The following is a 25,143-nucleotide window of genomic DNA, read 5'->3' as shown; positions in this document are numbered from 1 at the left end:
TGGACTTCCCCTTTATTTTATTTTTTTCTTAAACACGATAACAATCTGATAAAAACAAACTAGAGACTAAATCTTAATGTCTTTTTTCACATTTTCGGTTTCGGCAGTTTGTATAACAATTCCTAAGCAAACTCAGCAAGCAAAACAAATACTGAAACCTTTACGTATTCTTCTTACTTGTAATTTGCAGCAGGAACTTTTTTTTTCTTTGAGGATGTACTTAGGTGGAATTTAAAAAATCTAGAATTCTAAAATTGATACTATAAATCAGAAGAGCAGTAGGTAAGGAACAAAATGAGCTAAAAATATTGATAGGTTATGGAGCTACTTTTCGAGATATTTATTTTTTTTTAAATGGCGGGAAAAGGCTGACTCGGACTTTTACCTTATATTTGCATTGGTATTATTTAGGTCTCAAATCGAAAGAAAACAAATCTAGAATCTGCTTAAATATTGGTAAATGACCTATTACATGTATGCGCTATTGAAGTCTTATATGAGAAGAAAAATGGGTGTTATGGGGCAAAATATTTTACCCTGTATCGTAGGGAAAAAACCAAGGAGTCAAGGAGAACATCTGACAAAAATTCCTAAACCTCATCAAGTACATCCTTAAGAAACGCATGATATACAAAGTAATAAACAGCAATATTGAATAAAAATATCATTCGATATTGAAAGAACGCAACACTTTAAAAAGGTTTTAGATTGACTATAAAACACAAAACATGGTTCCTAAAGTAACGCAGTCAGATAGTTGCTATTTTAGTTTTCAAATCCAAACATGCCTTCACTTTACAGATGAAAAAAGTTACTGGATAACAACAGTATACTGCATATACATGTTTTAGGCACTTCCATATATACATATGCATTACACATAAAGGAACCCTCGTCGTACCAACCTTACTGGACCTGTTGCAATGTAGAAGTGTTGTTTATATCCAAACAAGATGTCCTTCATTCCAAAGATAGTATATTGTTTTCCCATTTTTCATCTCTGTCGATCCACATTATAGACAGAATGTATCGAATTGATTAGTTATTTTATTTTTTTCGTCCTAAGTATACATGTGTGTCGATCTGATGAGTCAAGCTAGTTAAGGTAGCAACAGCTATCAGTTGAATGCTGTCGCTCAAGAAAACGAAAAAATTCAGAAGAACAAAACTCTTGTTTTATCTTGTTCTCGTACTTGTATTTATTCTTTTTATTATCGACTTTTTTTCTTTTCTTTGTTTCGGTTTTGTTTTGTTTTATTTTGTTTTATTTTTACGTTTGAATTTTTGTTGATGCCGTGATCTATACTATTTGAGTAGTAATAAACCTTTTTTTAAATTATAGTGATTACGATAAGAATTGTTACTTTCAGTAGCAATTCAATCATGATTATGAATGTACATACATATAAGTATTTTACTCGGTTATTGTGAATATTGTCCCTTTGATATCTTCCGCACACCTTTTACTTCTTTCTATGTATGTATCATGAAATAAGACCATAATTTTAAATATATTTCAATTAAAATAAAAATTAGACTAATACATTTGTAGTACGTCTTTTAAATGAATTTGAAATACTGTATGGTTATAATTGCCTTTTAGGGAATATACATGTGCCATTTTTTCGCTCCATTGGAGACCCATTGGTGACCATGGGCTGTTTTCGTCTCTTTGGGTTGGTTGTTGTCTCCTTGATACATCCCCCGTTTCCGTTCTCTATTCTATGCAGTATTGCCTATTCTAATAAGTAATCCGTAACTGTCAATCTGGTTATTCTAGTTATTTTTCGTTAATGTGCTTGTGAAATTGGTTTGTTTCAATAGTACAATATTTCGATTTTATTTGAAATACTCGTCTGTTCAAGTTTAAATCAGTTCAGACGTGAACTCGTAAAACCTAACCTCTGAGGTCTAAGTATTGACTTGATAAAAGACCCGTATCGACATTTATCTGAAAGTTTGAATAAGATATAAGTAATGGACAAAAATTATAATAAAACATTTTCAAATAAATTTAATAATTAATAAATGAATTAGCTAAATTACAATATGCAAAAATGCGCGCGGCTAAATGCGTTATGTGAAAAAATTTCTGACATAAATCTGTCTAATTTGATATGAATAACAACTTCTTATTGTGAAAGATGGAGCTATTATGATATCTTTTTACGGCTAAGAAAGTGGGAGATGTTACCTCCCTGACAAGTAAGTGTTGAAAGGATGAACATTTTTACTAAATGGCGACCTACATTTGATCGAATTTGAATTTTGACAAGTATAACGTTTGCGCGAAAAAAAAATGGTATTACTTTTACCTGTGTTTTAAACCTGATAAAAACAAAAACAAGATTCATTGAACTGAATTTTGTCCTTGTCTGTACGTGGATTTTTTTTTGGCGCAAACTGACGCCCTTTTTCGTATACAAATACGGAAGGCTCCTATTTATCTCAGGAGATTTGACACGATTGGTCTTTAATTCTCACCATGGCTTTCAATTGCAGTGAACAGTACAAACTACTATGAAAGGGAATTAAACAAATTACCTTTTATGACTTATATCAAAAAGGAGCAATGTCATTAAAATAAAATCTAATTGCACAGAAGGTACTACCCAATAACAAAGATAAGTGCCTTGATTAGAATTTAAATGCAAACTAAAAATGATGGTCCTGACCATCCACCAGACAACGTGCAAGTCACACGAATTATTTTACCGCGGCTACGGGTCCTTGACATTTGGCTGATACATGTGAATGTTACAACTTCTCCTACGTTATACGACTGCTTGTAAGGAGAAGGTGATACCCCTCCTCTTGCTGGTCGGTTACATGTTACTTTATCTAAAAAATAGAATTTAGCAATAAATAAATTGTGACAAACTGAAGGTAATATTGTATTATTTACAATCGAATTTCTTGTAAACTAATATAAAATAAAGAATTATGGTATGATTGCCAATATGAAAACTATCCAACAGGGTTCAAATAACGCGAGTTAAGAAATCATAGGTAACCGTACGGCTTTTAACAATGAGAAAAACGCATGACGTATAGTCAGCTATTCAGTCGACATGATATAATGTGTAACAATGTAAACGAAACATCCAACGGTCAGATTTATGACAAAAAAATAATCGAAACATACATTTCACAGACAGCAACCAAACAAAATCCTCTGAACTACATGATTCTGGCTTGGGACAAGCGCATACAAAACCTGGTGGGGTTAAACATGTTTGTAAGCTCGACCCTCCCTTAACCTAGAAAATGATGAAACAGTAAAACATAAAAACAAACTATTAAACTCAGTTCGAAATGACTTGACTCACCAGATCGGTACGAAACACAGAAGACCGTTTTGACTGTTCAGTTTAGCAACATAAGATTCAGTGCAGGATATACCTACCCTTCCGGCGCAGCTGAGATAGTCCCCGGTTTTAAGGAGAGGTGTTCGTGTTGCTGCGTGTTTAGTTCTTTATTTCATGTTCATGTTGTCTTCTGCTTATGTTTTTTGGTTGTCTTTTTTGTATCTTCTGTCTCTTTTCACTGTCGTTTTTGCCGCCTGTGAAAACATCTCAGATGATGTTCAGACCAGAATGAATGTTTTAGACGAACATTCAGTTAATAGGGCTTGAAACTGATTTATATTTATTAGTTTACACTATGAATTATCCAAACCTTCAGTTTCCTGTTTATCACATATTTAAAAATGTTGTGCAGAAAATACGTCAAAATAAGGCTATACTATATAAAAAGTTACATACGACATACTGGAGCAGTACCATTCCAGGTGCCATTTTTCCTACATGTTCTTGTCATATCACCGAAAACATGTCGATAACCAGATTGACACTGGTACGACAAAGTATCACCAGTATCTTGAACTGTATATTGTACTCCAGGCTCTACTGCCGGATCAGGACATGTTGCTCCGGAACTTTCTAGTGGTACTAATTAGAAAATAGCAAAAAATGTTGTAATATGTTGTAACAAAAATATAAGAAAACGCATAAAGGAGTAGGTTCGGTAAGGGCCATATTTGGCCCCGATTATGAAGTTCAATGTTTCAAGATGAAAAATAGTTTAATTTGATAAAAAGACATGTGAGAAAGTTAAAGTATACTGTTTTTGTCCCAAGTTTTTTTTTAAAGCGTTGATTTTTACATCCCAAATAGGCCAAACTTAGAGATATTTGCGAAAATTGACAAAATCGTCCGGATTTCCACCAAACTAATGCATAGGAAACATAGAGCGCAAGCGTCGACAAACTAAATATTCAAGTCAGATATGTAAAATGTTATAACAAACATTATGCGAAAAGATCTTTTTTGTCGACGCATGCGCTCTATGTCTTCTGTTCAAAAAATAAACGGAAATTCACCCGTTTTCATTGAATATTCGTTGAAAATCTAAAAGTAGTATTTGTGACGTCATGAATAGAATGCAATTACGTACATTTTCAACAAAAAGATATATTTCCTATCTAGTCATTGTATTAGCCATGATTCATTATGATATTGGTAAAAAAAATCCTAATTTGAAATTCTAGCTAGATATAGGGCCGTTTTAGGGCCATAGCGAACCTACTCCTTTTTTTTCAAGAAGCATTTTTAAAAATGGTAATCCAAATTATTTTTTTTAGATTTTTCTCTCAAATGGATGCATAACTAGTCAAAATTGATATAACGAAATATGTTACATTATATGTTTTTGAATAACGTTATATATATTTATATAGTCTACCGTCAATTTGACAGTTAGATGCATTGGCAAGACCGCTATGCGAAAGCAGTCGACCTTTTCGGGATATTTCAAATTTTGAATTTTCAACATTTCACGAGTATAATATTAGAATAGGAATATTGGTTGTGTTTTTGAAGAGTTGTTACTATCAATGTTTTATTTCACTGTTGAAAATATCCGTTGTACTTACACGATCCGCATCGCTAGTAAAACTGCATTGCGACTATCAAATCCAAAATTGACAGTCGCAACTATTCAGTACTCCGTTATGTATGTACGTACATTCTTATAGCTGACTATGCGGTATGGGCTTTGCTCATTGTTGAAGGCCGTACGGTGACCTATAGTTGTTAATTTCTGTTTCATTTGGTCTCTTGTGAAGCGTTGTCTCATTTGCAATCATACCACATCTTTTTTATATTATAATATTTTGCCAAAGATGCAAACAGTTCTGGTATTTACACGAGGTACCCAAGAGAGCAAAACATGTTTTATTCGTAAAGTGTTTCATACTTTACAAAGAAGAAACAGCACATTTTATTTTTCACAATAATTCACCTATCTTTTCCATTTTTAAACAACTCGCTTGTATCAAGTTTTTTTTACAAGCGTTCATGTTTAATTAGGATCCATTTCGAAAATAATTTTAGATACAACCTTATAAATAGGACGAACCTGATACACCTGTTGTTGGTGTATACCCTGGAACTGTCGTCGATGTATACCCTGGGACTGTTGTAGTAGACCCATGTAATGTACCAGTTGAGGGTTTAGGTCGCATTGGTTTTGGCTTCATGTTTAGTTTGATGTTCAGCTCAATAGATGGAGCTACAACTGAAATTGATATTTTTAGAATTTATTTGATATGTCATGTATGTAGTGTATTAATATACGCTGTTATTTCCCGTTATACTTACTTTTTGTTATCATAGTTTATTTTGTACATTCGTGTGTCACCTTACCTTACCATTGCTATAGTAATATTAATAAGTTAACTGTTTACTAAACTTTGAACTGATTGAGAAATATAATGATTTTCCATACCAGGAATATATTATCTTAGCTGAATCTAGCAAACCGTTTCGACATTTTCTATCCGCAATGCTCTCCTAATTCGTACTTTGTTTGGCATTAATTTTTCTTTTATTCGAGCGTTGCTTATGTGTCTTCTTTTTCTAGATGAAATGTGCGTCCAGCGTACATAACTATAAGCCTGGTATCTTTGATAAGTTTGTTTTAAAGACAGGATCATATTATGATATCGAATGTATCCATGATTTCAATTTGAGTATGTTTATTTGAAAATGCCTAAAAAACGCATATCAATGAAAAGTGCAATTAAATTATGTAATCTATTTGCATTTCCGTGCAGAGATGCACAATGGTTTTTGTTGGGTTTTTTTTTTTGCTCTAAAAAGCGAGTTTCGCTCACCTAGATCGATGCGGATCTTTAACAAAATGGTACTTTCCAACATTGTAGACTAGAAAATAAATCATGACTAAAATCTCTTTTTGGTTGATCGTTTTCTGCAGATCATTTTAACTGTTTACAGTTTTTGCCAAAAATAAAAAAATGGGTAAAAATTGTCAAATCTCCTAACTGAAAAGAAGGCTACTGACAATTTAAGCTATGTTGACCATTTTTGCTATTTACAGTTTTTTCTTTATCCACCAAACTGTTCACCAAATACAAAAAAAATGGTGAAACAATAAAGATTTGACTGATAATTTCAGCAATGCTGACTTATTTTTTATTTTTTATTTTTAAATGCAACTATTATAGTTTTCAAGATATCGACAAGAACCCCAAAACATGGTAAAGTCGTCATTTAAGGCAATAACTAATTATTTGTAGATCTTGACTTGCTAACCATTTTTGCTATTAAAATTTCTATTTATTTACTATAGTATAGAAGATTATATGCAAAAACGCCAAAAAATATGTAAAAATTGTCTTTTAAAGGCAATAAATCCTTAAGGACATACGATACAGTTTTAATCCCACAGTGATTTGTTTTACGAAAATTTGCATACAAGCTATTTTTCACCTAGTCAATTCAAATATGTAATAAAAGTATACCTTCATGTGCTACTTTAAGAGTTAAATGGGGTCGAAATTTCAGACATTTACGCAAAATTTCGGTTTTTTTTAACATTTCTATCCTTTTGATAGACATACCTAACTTTTTTGTTTCAAAAGATAAAAACAAGCGGATTTTTGTAAAAACATTTGGAAAATTTTCATTACATAAGTCATTACCTCCCCTGTAACTGTAGCGTATGCTCTTAAGGGCAATAACTCTTAAAAGGAGTCAATTGACGTTTTCAGCCATCAAAATTATATGAAGATCTTGTCTACCTGATACATTTAACCTATTTAAGATTCTATCTATGGATTATAACAGTTTTCAAGATAATAAGCACATTTTTAAAGCTAGATTTGGTGAAAATAGTGATGAAAGGGCAAAAACTCCAAAAAGGTGTCAACTGACAATTTTGGTGGTGCTGACTTATTTGTAGATATTGCCATGCTGATCGTTTTGTGCTATTTAAGGTTTCTCTCTATCTATTAAAGTCTTTTTGGTAACAGACAAAAAGATTAGACCGTTGGTTTTCCCGTTTGAATGGTTTTACACTAGTAATTTTTTTGGGGCCCTTTATAGCTTACTGTTCGATGTGAGCCAAGGCTCCGTGTTGAAGACCGTACTGTGACCTATAATGGTTTACTTTTATAAATTTTTACTTGGATGGAGAGTTGTCTCATTGGCACTCATACCACATCTTCTTATATCTATAAAAAGACAAAAATGGTAAAATTCGTCATTTTAGTCCTATAAGAAGTAGTTTTGATGTAAATGGATAATAGGTGAATCATTTCAACTATCTAACCCTGTCATATTTTCTCTTTCTATAACATATGTACAGTTGCTACTTTTCTTTGTGTTCGTCCTGAACATGCAGGAACTATTTGCCGCTGGGCAATAAGTAAACAAACACTCAACCAATCTATAAGGGGTTATAAAGATAATACATAAAGCTTTCATTTTACCCCCATATTCTATCTTCAATCATGTTGGCTTTGTTGGTAGGCGGGGTCAACGGACACAATTTTTAAACTACATACCATGAGGATGAGTGTGGCCAATATATAAACAAGTAGATGTGGAATATTGCAAATGAGACCACTCTCCACCAAGTTTAGTTCAAACGAGAAGATTTTTGTGAAAGTTAACGGATGATGAAGGACGACGGACGCCAAATTATGGGAATAGCTCTCTGGCATTTTGGTTCAGGTGGGCTAAAATACATGTAATATTAAGTCTTGTCAATTATAGAAAATACCTTTTAATCTCGGTGAAGCTGGTACAGATTCCTTTGTTGTCGGTGTTGGTGTTGTTGTGGTAGATCCCAATGTTGTAGTTCTGGAAGGCTTCGGTTGTAGGGATTTCGGAGCTTTATCTTGTATCCTGTTCAGCTCAATAGATGGAACAACTACTGGAATTTTATATTTATAGAATTTAGTTGATTTTACGATTTATTTATATTGGCTTTTCATATTTGGTTTTTTTTTTCATTATAACATTAACTATATAATTACATAGTGATATTCTTACATTTAAACTGCTTCCACTGGATTATCATAGACTTTCTTGTATATAACGCCATTCGTTTTGAATGTGCTTTTAATATTTGCCGCTAGACTTTAAGCAATCAATAATTAATTCTCACAATCAATAGACTGATGTTTAAATAGATTGGCCTCGATCGTCACTTAATAGACAATAATCGTTGAAATGTGCATCTGGTGCATTGAAATGTGTTCTTTTAATGTCAAAATTCAACACTTGAAGAGTAGAAAGATTGTCGTGTGTGTATTTTCTGATAAATCTATTCACGATATTCACACAATGTGACCATAGGATGAAGTTTTTTGTAAATTTGAATTTACTTCACTTATCATTCAATTTCGATAGAAAATAGCAATAGACATAAGATTTTAATTGAGCTAACTTGACTATATGGAAAATGAATTAAAGTCTAAAAGTGAGATAAATTTGACATTAAATATATCTTAAGATACTGATTAAAAAGTGTTTACAGTGATGGATTAGGTTGGGGAAGTGTATCTGGTGTGTGTTTGTGTGTGTTTCAAAATGTATAGAAGTTGCACGTTCCTTGTTTGAAAAAAATATTGGTAAATATCAACCATTTTTCATGTTATATATGGGTAATACAAAGCTTTAATTTTAAATATATGTTCATTAAAAACCATAAGAATCTTTAAAACAAAACTCGCATCTGAAGAATTTAAATAAGTGATAAAATTGAGAATGGAAATGGGGAATGTGTCAAAGAGACAACATCCCGACCATAGAACAGACAACAGCAGAAGGTCACCAACAGGTCTTCAATGCAGTGAGAAATTCCCGCACCCGGAGGCGTCCTTCAGCTGGCCCCTAAACAAATATATATACTAGTTCAGTGATAATGAACGCCATACTAAACTCCAAATTGTACACAAGAAACTAAAATTAAAAATAATACAAGACTAACAAAGGCTAGAGGCTCCTGACTTGAGACAGGCGCAAAAATGCGGCGGGGTTAAACATGTTTATGAGATCTCAACCCTCCCCTTATACCTCTAGTCAATGTAGAAAAGTAAACGCATAACAATACGCACATTAAAATTCAGTTCAAGAGAAGTCCGAGTCTGATGTCAGAAGATGTAACCAAAGAAAATAAACAGAACAGATTTCTGTCATATTTGCAAAGATACTTAGTAGTCAAGATTTAGATGTGTTAACGTTCTTACAACATATGTGTTAACGGTTTTACAACATACATGTATGTGTTAACGGTCTTACAACATATGTGTTAACGTTCTTGCAACATATGTGTTAACGTTCTTGCAATTAACTGTCCTTTTATTTTGTTGATTACAATTCTATCCATTTGATACATTGACCAAATTGTGGAGCGGGTGTTATACACGGAACGTAGTTTACGTCATAAAGAAAAAAATTAGCTCAACGTTTAGGAATGTTAGTCAGCATTTAAAATGTATCAATTAAGAGCACTTTGAATATCTACTCGCTTATAGTTAGTTATGACGTGTATTATCTCATTTTGTTGCAGTAGAGGTAATACCTTTTAGTGGTACCGAGGGTAGTGCTGAACTCTTTGTTGTTGTAGTAGACTTTTGATCTGTTGTAAAAGACTCCGGTGATGTATCAGGCTTTATTCGTTGTAATTTCAGTACATCAGCTGGTTGCTCCATCATCACAACAATTGGCTTAACTACTAAAATATAAGATGAATATAGTAATTAGTAATATGCAATGCTTATAGATTGACATGTATTGTCCTTCTCCCTTCTTGATACATAGAACGTCTATATAATTGTTTGTAGCATAGATCAGATTGTATCACTGAATTTACTGTACTAACACCTATAAAAGACAAATAACTCAAACGAAGATTTATAGTGTTTACATTGTTACTCGTTACTGTCCTTTTGTTCAGTAATAATCAATTCAATCCATTGAGAGTTTAACCAAATCACGTAAAACGTACCTTATTTTACACAGAAAACAAGTAGCTCAAATAAAGTGTGAGTCTGAATGTATCCCGGAACAGTATTTCACATTTAAATGCATTTAAGAAATATTTACTCGCTTATGGTTAATAATAATTTATTATTATTTCTTGTTTCAATGGTTGCTTTACCTTTTACCGGTACCGAAGTTGGTACAAAACCCATTGTTGTCGGAATTGGCTTTACTGTTGTTGTAGAAGATCCCATTAATGTTCCGGGCTTTAGTCCTTGTGATTTGATTTCTTGAGCAAGTTTACTAATTCTCAAAACAAGTGGCTTAACTGCTAAAATATAAAATGAATATAGGAATAAGTTATATGCAATGCTTATAAATGGAGATGTATTGTCCTTCTCCTTTCTTGATTCATAGCGCGTCAATTGTTTTGTAGCATAGATCAGATTGTATCACTGCATTTACTGTACTAACATCTATAACAAACAAATTACACAATGGATTTAAGAAAACTTGTAGTGTTTACATTGTTACAAGTTACTATCTTTTTGTTCAGTAATAATCAATTCAATCCATTGAGAGTTTAACTAAATCACGTAGAACGTACCTTGTTTTACACAGAAAACAAGTAGCACACATGTATTATGAGTCAGCATGTATCCCAGACAAGTATTTCTTATGGTTAATAACCATGTATTATCTTTTCTTATTTCAATGGATGCTTTACCTTTTACTGGTTCCGAAGTTGGTACAAAACCCATTGTTGTCGGAATTGGCTTTACTGTTGTTGTAGAGGATCCCATTAATGTTCCGGGCTTTGGTCCTTGTGATTTGATTTCTTGAGCAGGTTTGATAATTCTCAAATCAGTTGGCTTAATTTCTACAATATAAGATGAATATAGTAATAAATAATATGCAATGCTTATATATTGACATGTATCATCCTTCTCCCTTCTTGATACATAACACGCACATATATTTTTTTGTAGCATAGATCAGATTGTTTCACTGCATTTACTGTACTAACATCTATAAAAGACAAATTACACAATGGATTTTAGAAAATTTATAGTGTTTACATTCTTACACGTTACTATCTTTTTGTTCAGTAATAATCAATTCAATTCATAGAGAGTTTAACTAAATCACGTAGAACGTACCTTGTTTTACACAGAAAACAAGTAGCACACATATAGTATGAGTCAGCATGTATCCCAGACAAGTATTTCACATTTAAATGCATTTAAGAAATATTTACTCGCTTATGGTTAATAACCATTTATTATCGTTTCTTTTTTCAATGGATGCTTTACCTTTTACTGGTACCGAAGTTGGTACAAAACCCATTGTTGTCGGAATTGGCTTTACTGTTGTTGTAGAAGATCCCATTAATGTTCCGGGCTTTGGTCCTTGTGATTTGATTTCTTGAGCAGGTTTGATAATTCTCAAATCAGTTGGCTTAATTTCTACAATATAAGATGAATATAGTAATAAATAATATGCAATGCTTATATATTGACATGTATCATCCTTCTCCCTTCTTGATACATAACACGCACATATATTTTTTTTGTAGCATAGATCAGATTGTTACACTGCATTTACTGTACTAACATCTATAACAAACAAATTACACAATGGATTTTAGAAAATTTATAGTGTTTACATTCTTACACGTTACTATCTTTTTGTTCAGTAATAATCAATTCAATCCATTGAGAGTTTAACTAAATCACGTAGAACGTACCTTGTTTTACACAGAAAACAAGTAGCACACATATAGTATGAGTCAGCATGTATTGCAGAGAAGTATTTCACATTTAAATACATTTAAGAAATATTTACTCGCTTATGGGTAATAACGTTTTATTATCTTTTCTTATTTCAAAGGATGCTTTACCTTTTACTGGTACCGAAGTTGGTACAAAACCCATTGTTGTCGGAATTGGCTTTACTGTTGTTGTAGAAGATCCCATAAATGTTCCGGGCTTTGGTCCTTGTGATTTGATTTCTTGAGCAGGTTTGCTAATTCTCAAATCAGTTGGCTCAACTTCTAAAACATAATTTATCTAGTGATAATAATGTCCAATACGTAAATGTATATTGATTTTACCCAGGGTTGGCCCTTTATGCTTAATATTTTGCCACGAGCGACAGTGTGGGTCAAAATATCAGCATAAAGGGCCAACCTGTGGTAACATCAATATAAATTCAAGCCCTATGAATTATATCTATTCTAATAGGACAAAGACAGCAATTCTTTTGGATCGAAGGGCTTTGTGTGAAGGGAAATATTTGCTGTTCCCGTAATTGAACACACTATTGATATCGACGTACACGACGAAGAAAATTGAATAAGTGACATTTTAAAACGATATACAGTAACATACTAGGACAGATTTGAATGAATTTAATTGACTATCGTACTTTCATTGAAGAAGATATGGACATTATACAAATTCTTACCATCGTTTGTTTATGTTTTTATGCTTTGACGACTTTCAGTTTCCCATTCGTGCATTTTCCGGTAAAATCCATACATCTTACGTCATCGTTCAATGACATCATTTGCACTATCTGACGTGAGGTAAATCATTCATAAAAAGCATGCGACGTGGGAGTAGGATTGGAACAGCCCAAAAAAATCGTGACGTTGCATATCAGGTGACATTAATATATTCAAATTTTACTACTGGTGTGTACTCAAAGCGTTTGAGGAACGTCAAATTAGAATTAGTAATATAATCCAGCTTGTATCACTGGTTTATATTCCCAAAATCACCCTTTTTCATCTTTTAAGAGATAATTGATTATTGAACAAAAAGCTTAACATACATGACTATTTGCGAAATAAATTTCAGTCTAAATGAGTCTGAAATCTACCGTAAAATAAATCTTTACATACGTTTTCACCAGTGCAAGGTGAGATGGATTGATTGGTAGAAAGGTGTCTGTGTGACTACGTGTGTGTGTATAGAAAATTTATAGTGAAGCATGTCTATTGATAGAAATATTGGTAAACATCTTTAGTTGTTACATTGGATGCAATGCAATACCGTGCTTTCCTAGTGGAATAAAACCGATGAATTGACATGTGAAATAAATCCGACAATTTAACTTCTCTGACAAAGGGTGTTGTTAATTTCAATGACGTTGCATCACAACAGTTAATGAATACGCAGATAAAGATGAAGTTCCTTACATTATAAACGAAATTGCCATTAAAAATCCCATGCCCAATGAATCTAAGATATTAACCTATCCGAGATTTCAAATATAAAAAAAACAAACAAATATTTAACTCGTGACCTTCTTTTTATGCATACAGATAGTATAGATTGATATTGTTTACGTTCTTACATTTCACTGCCCCTTGTTTTGTGGTAACCTATTAATATCATTTGAGATTTAATCAAAATCGAGCACGACATGTTATTGATAGAACATGTTTTACTCTACACAGAAAACAATATCGCAGCATCACAGCATCACAGCATGTATAATGTGAGTCTGCATTTTAAATGTATTTCAGAACCGTATTTCGCATTTAATTGTTTACACGCTTATTCAAACATAACCTTTGTTAACTTTTCCTTTCTTATCCTAACTTGTAATAGTGGATGCCTTACCTTTAAATGGTCCTGAAGTCGGTACAGAACCCTTTATTGTTGATGTAGAAGGCTTTGGTGTTGTTGTATATAAATTCTGTAATGTACCGGGGGTTGTTCCTTGTGATTCGATTACTTGATCAGATTTGAGGATATCCCAAACATTTGGCTCAACTTTTAAAACATAATTTATCTGATAATAAGTAATATCCTATACTTATATATACATGTACATAATATATTGCCTTTTTTTGTCTCTCTCTCAAAAGCACAGCATTTAGTTTATAGAAAATGGAAGCAAAACATAACCTTATAATGTTATTCGTGTAAGTATATTTTGAATCAGGTATACAGGAATTCATTGCTATTGATGTAGAATCTGTAGGAAGTTGATGTCGTTACATTACACCTCCAAATATTAATTTGTAACATTATCCAGTTTGTATCACTGGTTTTTCTTAAATCATCATCCCTTTTTTCAATATCTTATCAGATAAATAATTATGGTTGGTACATGTAGGTGTCTGTGTGATTGTGTGTGTGTGTTTGTGTGTATGTGTGTGTGTGTGGCAAATTGTAAAGTAATAGCACGTTAATTGTTGATAGGATTATTGGTAATATCTTTAGATCAAAATAATTACTCTAATTATCAGCACAACACTATTAAATCTGCAATTTGCGGAAGCAAATTTTTGTTCTTCCCTCGCCGGGATTCAAACTTATGGTATTGGGATATCGTGACAACACCGCCTGCACTATATCCAGCGCTCTAGACTACTCGGCCATCTAGACTGAACTAAAAAATTCAGCTTTCGGTGCCCTAGTGTTACCTTTCCTCGTCCGTAGAATCTAGAGTTATAACACAGCTCTAGGTTCTACTGACGAGGAAAGTTAACAATAGTACCGAAGTAGGTACAGAACCCTCTGTTGTCGTAGTAGGGTATGGTGATGTTGTAGAAGACCCCAGTAATGTACCCCTCTTTGATCCTCGTGATATGATTCCTTGACCAGGTTGTACAACAATGGGGTCAACTACTGAAATTTTATATAGCTAAAATATGTATTAACGGATATCTATAGATACGTGCATATTTAATGCATTTCACGTTTTATTTGTCATAAGCAAAACCTGTTTTACTATATTCCACTACAATTTGTTATGTTGATAGCAGGATACAATAATTTGATTACCAAATCGCTTTGAACATATTATATTAAATCATGAGGTGTGTAAATATATTTTATAAAGAGATATCCGCTTTAGCCTTTTAACAATGACGGATGTAAAGCAAACTTCTTTCAGAATTCAGTGTTATTTGCATCTTAGTCTCCATTTCGGTGTAGAACAAAATCGACCCATGGATGGAGTAAGTATCATTTAAAAACACGAAACCTTGAATTAACCAATATAGAAATATGTGAATGATGTATTGTGTTTAATGAGAAAAATATTCATCATTACAACGATGAACGGGGGTTTTATATCTAAATGTCACATTTCATCTTTTTTTATGAAAAAGATATTTTTCTTGACAAATACACCCATTAAGTATCTTGTTTATTGTGCAAATTATATAGGTACATTTGAACACAAAATATACAAAAATATCACGGAATTTGACGCTTATTTGAAAACAAGAGTTGAATTACGCAATGAATGTCAATTACAGTATCTAGTTGCAAACGTGACATCAAAGTGTACATTTTGTACTTATTTTTTTTATTTTTTTAAACAACCGTTATTAGCTGTTTGACATTTGTTTGAATTGTGATTCTAAGTTTAACTATTTGCTATTGATGGCCAAAGAAGGGGTCTTCTACACTCATCTCCTTTATCACAATATAGGTATCTTTTTGTCACCATTCTTGCACAGAAATAAACTTAATGATAATGAGGTTAACTTGTCTTTTTTACCTATTTACCTTTTTAGAAGGTATGTTTAAATCATATTCGTTGGTTTTGCTGTTATTTGAACCTGTCGACTTTTGCACACTGTCTCGTAACACTGGTTAATTTAGCAAGAGTAGTTTACAGATGGTCAAATCGCATAATTCGATTAAAAGATGGAAACAATTTAACAAACAAAAACTGAGGAAATCGTTTGATCTACTGCGCCAACACGGGAAGCGTCTCCTTCTATGCATGCATCAATCGACATTCAAATCAACGCTCAGTCAAAATATCACATTATTGGAAATAGAACTCAATTAGTAGAACTTGAATCAGAATCAAATGTTGTACTTAACCTTTTTTCAGTGGAGCCAAAAGTCGCACGAAAAAAAAAGTTTGGATGTTGGTGATTAAGACGTCGTCTAAGATTATTAGTTTGTTATTTGAATTACTTTTCAAAACATTTGAAGGATGCATTTGCATTTAATTTATAAGAGTAAATTAGATGTGGATGTAAATGACAAAACAACCCAACCACACAACACAAATTAAATCAAAAGACATATAGAGGTCATCTCGTAGCCTGCAACAATACACGAGTTGTCTTTCTTTACAATACATTAAGTATTTGCCCAAGAGTGGATGAGTTTAATACGGGTATCATATACCTACTATACATTTAAAATCCCCTAAACAGATATCATGATATGACCGAAGATCAGAACTGACGATGTTCATGGCTTTGGGTGTGATTTAAATAGGATTTTAAGCGCTCAACCTGTCCCTTTTAATCTTAATCAGGTATATAACAAAACTATAGATAGAAAGAAATTATCAAAAATAATCTTCGAAAAATTGCCATAAATACTGGTATATTAGACCCCAAAAAACACACACAAAAAATAATGACATACTATTTAGTATTGTTGAGCCTTGGGTCCTGGGGGAAAGTTGATAATAAAATGTTAATTATTTCGACGAAAAATTTACAAAAACTTGAATCCAAACCCTAGTAAGGATATTACATTTATAAGAAGGACATGTTCGCAATGCAGAAAATGTTTTTTTAGTTGAAACAAAATGTATTAGTCGAAAATGATATGATGTGCCTATTGAAATCACTGTTATCTTGTAGAACACATGCCAAACATACCTTCAATAACAATCAGGAATGATACTAACAAAATCAAGTATTTCATTCTTGTATTTGATCAGGTACTGAAAAGAAAATAATAATATTTTAACTTAAAGATAAAAAAAAAAATATTTGTGTCATACTGCATTTATGTTCATCACATGTTGGCGTTTACGACCAAATAGCGGACAGGTTATTGTCCGAAAGCTGTCTACGTAACATATATCCCACGTCTTCCATTCATATAAACGAAAACGCTCCAGTGATAATTAAACCATGAGTTAACTAACAAAAGTATACCCTTGCCATAAACGAAACTTCTATCACACATTGCAATATAGAAATAAGTAATTTTAATTTTTCTTCTTTAAAGAGAGGCGAAAGATACAAACTAGAATATAATATGTAGAACTAGAATTGTATTATGTTATTCGCATCCTAAGGTGGTGTACAACTGTAAACAGTTTATTCAAAAACCATATAGTTCTTTGGAAGAAGTTGCGATAAAAAGGCACATAAACAGACGGTCAAACAGACATGGATATAATTACTTACTACCACTTCGAATTCACTTTAACTCTGGTGGATAGTTGTCTCATTGGGAATTATACCACATCTCCTCGTTTTAGATACAAACTAAAAGACAGAGTGGCTGACGGACAGACGACAGGGTGATTCTTATGTGTTCTCCAAAAATGTTTGCTGGGGCCGGGTAAAATAACAGGGAATACATATTTCGTGGATAATTTATAATTAATGGTGTATTATGTGTTGGGCTAGTCTTGAAGGAGTAAAATGCGAGTGTTGTTGAGAAATTGTATCCTTTTTTGTACTGAGTAAAATATTATTTGTACTCTAATATTCCGTAAATATAATAACAACCACTGTTACAGGGTTATGCTTTATTGTGGACTTTACATTTATCTTAGGTTTGGTTTACGTACTTCCTAATATTCAGCAACCGTTTGTTTAGAAAATCCAAAAGATTCATATTCATGAATAAAGTGAAGTAAGAAAATGATTCATCTACAGGTCTTGCCTTGACTGTCGATATTAATCATTTCAAGATAGAAGTAAAAGTTGGTGCAGCATATGTGCAGTTCGAATTGTTGTTATGTACCAGTGGTGACTGTAACTAAACATTGGGAATTGAGGAGTATCGAAATACGACGAGTAATAAAACATAATTTACACCAAAAGGGGCACATAAGCTACATCTAGAGGATAATTTTCAAATCTGAAAAATATCTTTTAATATACACTTTACAAAATGAAAATTCTGGCTGTAGTATCAAAATATTTTGTAGGAACATTCCAGTGTTAAAGAACTTGCTGTATGGTTAATGATATCCTTTGGGCCGCTCTCCACTATTATAGGAGACTGAAGTAATATGAACTTCACAAAAACAAAGTCTTTCTTTTACAATTTTTACTTCAATGGCCCTCACTCTGGAGTTATTTGGGTATCTTAAGGCATTCAACGCATTTATATGTTTCTTTAATTTCAGTGTAATGCAATAGATAAGATCGATCAAATCACCAAGATGCTCTATTTAAGACATACTGGCAGCGGTGTAGGATTTTGTTAAACAAAATTATAGCAAATTATTCCATCGAAAATATTTTCAATTTATTAAAAGATAATCATAAAAATGTAAACCCCAGTAAGATCAAACATTAAAACTGTACGTTGGGTTTTATTGGGAATGAAACTGTTTAAAAAGTTATGAACTCTTAACAGGGTGAAACGTTGCGCGTCAGCAAGAATATATTAATCCGCATCCATAATTTGAAAGTAAAATTTTTACCATGAAGTAATGACAGTCAAGTCACGAATATATAATTTTGTTTTAGATTTTTGTATTTGATTGCAAACAAATCTCATTTGATAAGCAAAACTAAACTTCCTAAAAGACATCGGTTTTGGTTGCATCCCTAGAAAAAAATAAAAACAATGTTGAGTTAAGAATAAAACAGAAATGGTTTAATTGCTTTATGATTTTAATTCAGAAAGTATGTGAAACTATTTATTTAAACTGACACGATAAACAAAATATAAAACTACTATGTAATATCTTTATAATTTTATAGTGATACTTATAGTGAAACCAGTTTGAACTATACTTAAAACTCATAACGCAAGTTAGACTGAAAATGGTCTTTGAAATTCAAAATAGAAACTATTTGAGAGGCGATGATTACGGGTCAGACAGTTTTTATGTCACATTGGTTGATTTGAATCGTTTTAAGGATAGAAATAGCAAATACTATTTTTTTAAAGAATGGAAAATCAAACACAAATTCAGAAAAGCATGGTTGATCTCCCCTCAATTTATTTCACACAACGGCCATCTTCAAAGTCTCAAAATCTTCACAAATATTCTTAATATCATAAAATACCTTCATTAGTTATTCATTGATGGAAATAGGAATCATTAGGAAACTAAGGTTCCAACTCCCTAAAGAAAATTTTATCTTAAAAGGGTGAAGCTATTGTTGGGTCCCTTTTGATCTTAAAGCTCCTCGCATCTTCAAGTACTACATTTTTCAAGTTGGCTTTCAATTTTTGGGTTTGAGCGTGAAAGCGCTTCGGACGCACTTAAATTTATAAAGTGTTATTTTCATTAATGTGTATGATTGAAGATTCAATATCATATCTGAAAGAGAGAGGCGAAAGATACCAAAGGGACATTAAAAAATTAATAAGTCGAAAATAAACTGACAACGCCATAGCTAAAAACGAAAAAGACAAACAGACAAACACCAGTACACAAAACACAACATAGAAAACTACAGACTGAGCAACACGAACCCCACCAAAAACTGGGATGATCTCAGGTGTTCCGGAGGGTAAGCAGGTCCTTCTCCAGATATGGCAACCGTCGTGTTGCTCATATAAGTACAACCCGGTGATAAATCTAATTCGGTAGGTCATATTCGGGGGAAAGGGGACGGGATTGTACTCCCGACAATTGGAACATATCCGTCGTCATCTGTGAAACGGATATTCCATAACGGTCAACTAACTCGTGGTGGCGTCCGTAAAATTTACGAAGGAATGTTGAACGTATGAACTGACCATAAACGTCTAGAGAACTAATACATATGCATATTTTAAATTTTTTATATTTATCAAAAACGTTTAATAAAAAAACACTGTGAACTAAACCCAGATTTATGTGAAGCGCCTTTTTTGAAAATTGCTGTTCAGATACAAATTTATTCAATTTGATTTAGATGTCCTTCAATACAAGATTAAACAAAATCATTTAACACATTTTGATTAAAACCACATGACTAAAGCCATACATTTTAATTTGATATGCTGCATTTGCCATAAAATCAGTTAAAATTTTGAAAGACAAATTCCTAAATTATTGAAGTCTATAACTATAATATCCTGATGTGAATAGTGAACACTCAATCGGGCTAACGCCCCCGTGGTGTATCTAATACATATCATCTAAGTTTCCTTTACAAAATACAGAAGTATGTAGTGTTTAATAACATTCAGATGTGATAGAAATAGGTAAAACTATGAAAATTGTCAAAAGTACTATCAACTCATAAATATCTAAATTTAAGTAGCTCTAAAGGACTTCCTAATTCTGACCCTGTAAATAAAACATATATAGGGGAAATTAGTCCTACCTTTATATAGTTATATTATTCCTTATTTTGATGCAGATTTTACAATGTTAAAACATAACAATCTTTGTTTGTTTGTAATCCTGTCTTTATGTTTATGTCACCTATGACATTGGCATTTATATTTAATATATGTTAATTTTATTGTACAACCTTTAACCATAGGTTAAAAGTAAATTATGGCTTGAACATGGTTTTTCATAAATATTATATAATTTGAAAATATTATTCATAAACAAGATGTAATTAATATTGAAATTAAAGAGGCAAAAACAAATATTCAAAAGAACTGAGTCAATGCACATTTATACTTATTGTATTAATTATCTAATTGATTTGTGGTGTCAAATATCACCGACGTTAAAATGTTTGACTCGATATTGATAAGTTTGACCCTAACTTTTCAATTTTTGGTTAGTGCAAAGACAAACTTTAAAGAAAACAATTTTTCTCTCGCGTGAAACAAAAACATAGAAGTGATTACCAGATTCTCTCAGGTAGTTAGCCGCTCAACACTATATGATAAAATTGAGATTGGAAATGGGGAATGTGTCAAAGAGACAACAACCCGACCATAGAGCAGACAACAGCCAAAGGCCACCAATGGGTCAATTATGCAGCGATAATTTTTTTTTTATTAAATCGTTCGCGACGCTCAGTGTTATAAAGCTTCGTATTATGAATTACAGCTGATATTTTCCAATATCGACAAGCAGAAAACTTGAAAATGTGTACCATTTAAACAACTTTTCAAGTTTTCCTGAACAAACAGTTTGGAAAGAAAGAAAAATCTTAAAAACGTAGAAATAAAACGTCCAATACCGCCTATAGTCAAATGTTACTTTAGGAAGTTCCAATCTTAATTTCGATTAAATCATATAGTTGGTGAGCTTGAAGTTCACAAGTATCATTTATATTATATGCGAATCATCTTCGACTTATATTCTATCAGCAATCAATGAAACGACCAACGGTTGTAAAACGTTTATTTCCGATTGTATTATCCACGACTCGTAGTTGTTGGATTACCTTGATCAAGATTTTAAAATTATAAAAACGTTTGAGACAAAATGTATATTGTTATAGTGTTATGATGGGGTTTGTGTTGCTCATTTTACAGTTTTATATGTTATATGTTGTGTGTACTGTTGTTTGTTTTTTTCGTCGTTTTTCGTTTTTTGCCATGGTATTTTCATTTTGTTTTTCGACTGATGAAATTGGATATCCTTTTGATATCTGTTGCCTGTCTTTTACCTCAATTTGCAGTTGAGAAATCTAATATACAAAACAAAAAATGTATCATTTAACTCATGCCAAGGAAAAAATATACATATTGTCTTGAGAATTATAAGATTGCAAGATACACTTCACTGTTAAACTTGGTAGACTCGTAAATACTTTCATGTTTCATTGATAAGTGTCGTAGCTATTACTAGGATATAGGATAGGAATAAATGTTGGTTGTGAACGGATAACAACATTTACGATATAATTCTTACTACACCAGTCTCGTATTTCGGCAATTAATGTCTCTTCACTGATGCTCGATGACAAAATCCTAACAAAAAACATAGCATAAAACAAACGATGAGAAACTTTTAAAAACCAAAACGGACCAAAACCAAAAGCCCTGTTGTCTCGGATAAACGGAAAAGCAAAACGAAGTGACTTTGTAGAAAAGTCATAAAAAAAGTGGTTCCTTCATATCCGTTCACTTTAAGACAAAAAGTTAAGGTTTAACAATATTAAGTTTGTTCCGAAAGGAGTTCTTAACCACGTGGTTTAAGCATGTTGAACTTTCAGGTAACAGTATGATGAGGTAAAGAATATGAATATTTGACCGAATCATCATTAATAATTTGTGTTAAAGAGACAACAGGATATTATATGATAGGTCCATGATAACATTGTCTTTGGTCAACGTAAAAAATTGACACTAAAGAGATAATTTGTCAAGTCGGAAAATTACGGTATAAAATGTGTAGGCATGAATGTACACGTGCAAAATTGTCATTAGTTATTGTCACAAAACATTTTATGGTAAAAATCTTCATTTCACTTACATTATGCACTCAATATCAATCAAACGCAAGCTAAATAGTGGAGTGACAAATCAAGAAAAAGTCGCTATTTGTTAAGAGTTTAATGGACATACCTCATGGCTGAAAATCAACATGATGATAGAGTAAACATTATACTATCATTTTAGCCCTATCGTAGAGTTTTCCCACGGTGCATTTTGTTTGTAAAAATGCGATAAAGCGTGGATTTCTTTTTTTTTTTTGTTTTTTTTTTTCATTATCAAACACTGGAACGCTTATAATTAATTCCTGAATGAAAATAGCAAATATTTACTATAAAATAAAAGAGTAATGTATCAGCTTTCATTTAATATCAAAATCAAATATCATATGAAAATACATGTGGAGTGAATTTGAAGAGTTTCCATTGCATGCGACATTTTTTACAATCTTACCGTCTGTCAAAGTATATTAAATTTCTTACATACATCACCCGTAGTCGATTTAGACAACAAATATTGGATAAAATTGAGAAGGGAAATGGGGAATGTGTTAAAGAGACAACAACCCGACCAAAGAGCAGAAAACAGCAGAAGTCCATCAATGGGTCTTCAACCCAGCGAGAAAATCCCCCACCCGGAGGCGGGCTTCAGCTGGCCCCTAAACAAAAATGTACTAGTTCAATGAAAATGGAATTCACACTAAACCTCAAAACATATAAATGAACTAAAATTAAAAACATACAAGACTATCAACAGCCGGAGGCTCCTGACTTGGGACAGGCGCAAAAATGCGGCGGGGTTAAATATGTTTTGTGAGATCTCAACCCTCCCCTATACCTCTATCCAATGTAGAATAAACAAACACGCAGCAATATGCACAGTAAAACTCAGTTTAAAAGATCCGAGTCCGCTGTCAGAATAGGTAAAAAAATAAACTAAGCAAAATGACAATGATACATAAATTAACAAAGGACTACTAGCAGTTACTGACATACCAGCTCCAGAAAATCAATTAAACTGATTGAAAGATTATGTCTTCATCATATGAAAATCAAGCACAATCCCTCACATTAGGGGTTTAGTATCATACCGTCATAAAATATATGAGAAGAACATAACCCGTATCATGCCAACAACTGGTTTTAGAATAAATGTGTTTATTTCCGATGCAAAGACCCTATGAGTGAATCAATATTAATACCAAAATATGCCATCTTTAATGACCTGACAACAGTATCGTAACTATATCCCTTTTGAATAAGCCTGTTTAAAGGTTTGGTTAGCTTTTGAGGTGAATGTCGACGTTTTTGTGCTTTGTATAGAATATTACCATAAACGATTGGATGTGAAATACCTGAACGTATAAGATGTCTGCATGTTGATTTATATTTACGAATAATGTCCTTGTACCGATGATAAAATTTAGTAAATGTTTTGACTAGTTTTTGATATCGAAATCCCTGGTGTAATAATTTTTCAGTAATACAGTGGTTTCTTTCATTAAAATCAAATACGTTGTTACATACACGAGCGAATCGAACAAGTTGAGATAAATAAACACCATAAGAAGGTGACAAAGGAACATCACCATCTAAAAATGGATAATTAACAATAGGAAATGAAAAATCATCTCTTTTATCATAATTTTTGGTATTAAGTTTCCGTTAAAGATAAAGATATCAAGATCCAGGAAAGGGCAGTGTTCATTGTTAGTATTAGCTTTATTTAAAGTCAGTTCAGCGGGATAAATCGCTTCAGTGTACATACTGAAGTCGTCATTATTGAGAGCTAATATATCATCCAAATATCTAAAAGTGTTATTAAATTTTTTTATCCGATGTTATTTTGATCGGTCTTTGCTGATTTTAGTCATACATTATAACTCATAACAATACAGAAACAGGTCTGCAATACGTGGTGCACAGTTAGTCCCCATTGGAATTCCGACAACTTGACGATGAACAAACAATACTTAAGAAGTTTTAATATATCAAAAATATCAAAATTTGACAGAACATACAAATCAACTTTTACAATCCTTTTTATAATACTTATCATTTAGCAGTTTTACTATTCAGTTTTCACCTCAATAAATAAAGTTGCGCTCCTTTTTCCTATTTACCCCTGACTAATGATTTGCTGTGTTTTTCACAATAAATTAAATGTGCATTTTCTTAATTTTGGTAATCAAGAATAGATTTGTATCAAGTTTTGTGTCTTGGTTAGATGTTTGACTTAGCACAGTTGTTAAGGTTTAATAACTTTTGAGGTGTTTTTATTCTTGTTACGATTTGCGAATAGACTATTTTTAAACCACATTAGAACACATCCGAATTAATCCGGAAAATGATGGGCAGTCCTGATTCCATTAAATAAGAACAAGTAAAGTATCATAGGTTGTGTTAAAAGCCTATATATGTACAAGAAGAATCAATTTTGATTCATTTAAAGTAGGGAAAAAACCAATGCTCAACAGCGTGTACAAAACATTCCGCGGATTAATCAACTTGCATTAAAACACGCTCCATGGCATTACCATTAGACTG

At 32.4% G+C, this 25,143-nt stretch overlaps 1 protein-coding gene across 1 annotated transcript; it reads right to left on the bottom strand.

Moving 5' to 3' along the window:
* Positions 1-1,994: 1,994 nt before the first annotated feature.
* Positions 1,995-19,332, bottom strand: LOC127715888 (mucin-5AC-like). The gene is made up of 12 exons (XM_052222007.1): positions 19,327-19,332; positions 14,805-14,951; positions 13,922-14,093; positions 12,193-12,345; positions 11,606-11,758; positions 11,020-11,172; positions 10,471-10,623; positions 9,892-10,044; positions 8,086-8,238; positions 5,419-5,577; positions 3,765-3,950; positions 1,995-2,841 (listed from the first exon to the last, which is right to left on the bottom strand). Exons 1-12 carry the CDS (start codon positions 19,330-19,332, stop codon positions 2,645-2,647), a joined length of 1,785 nt encoding a protein of 594 aa, XP_052077967.1. The 3' UTR covers positions 1,995-2,644.
* Between the last annotated feature and the right edge of the window lie 5,811 nt (positions 19,333-25,143).

This window comes from Mytilus californianus, unplaced genomic scaffold (genome assembly GCF_021869535.1).
Source record: "Mytilus californianus isolate M0D057914Y unplaced genomic scaffold, xbMytCali1.0.p SCAF_9, whole genome shotgun sequence".
In the NCBI taxonomy this organism is placed as follows: domain Eukaryota; kingdom Metazoa; phylum Mollusca; class Bivalvia; order Mytilida; family Mytilidae; genus Mytilus; species Mytilus californianus.
This window is presented reverse-complemented; position numbering and strand designations above follow the sequence as displayed.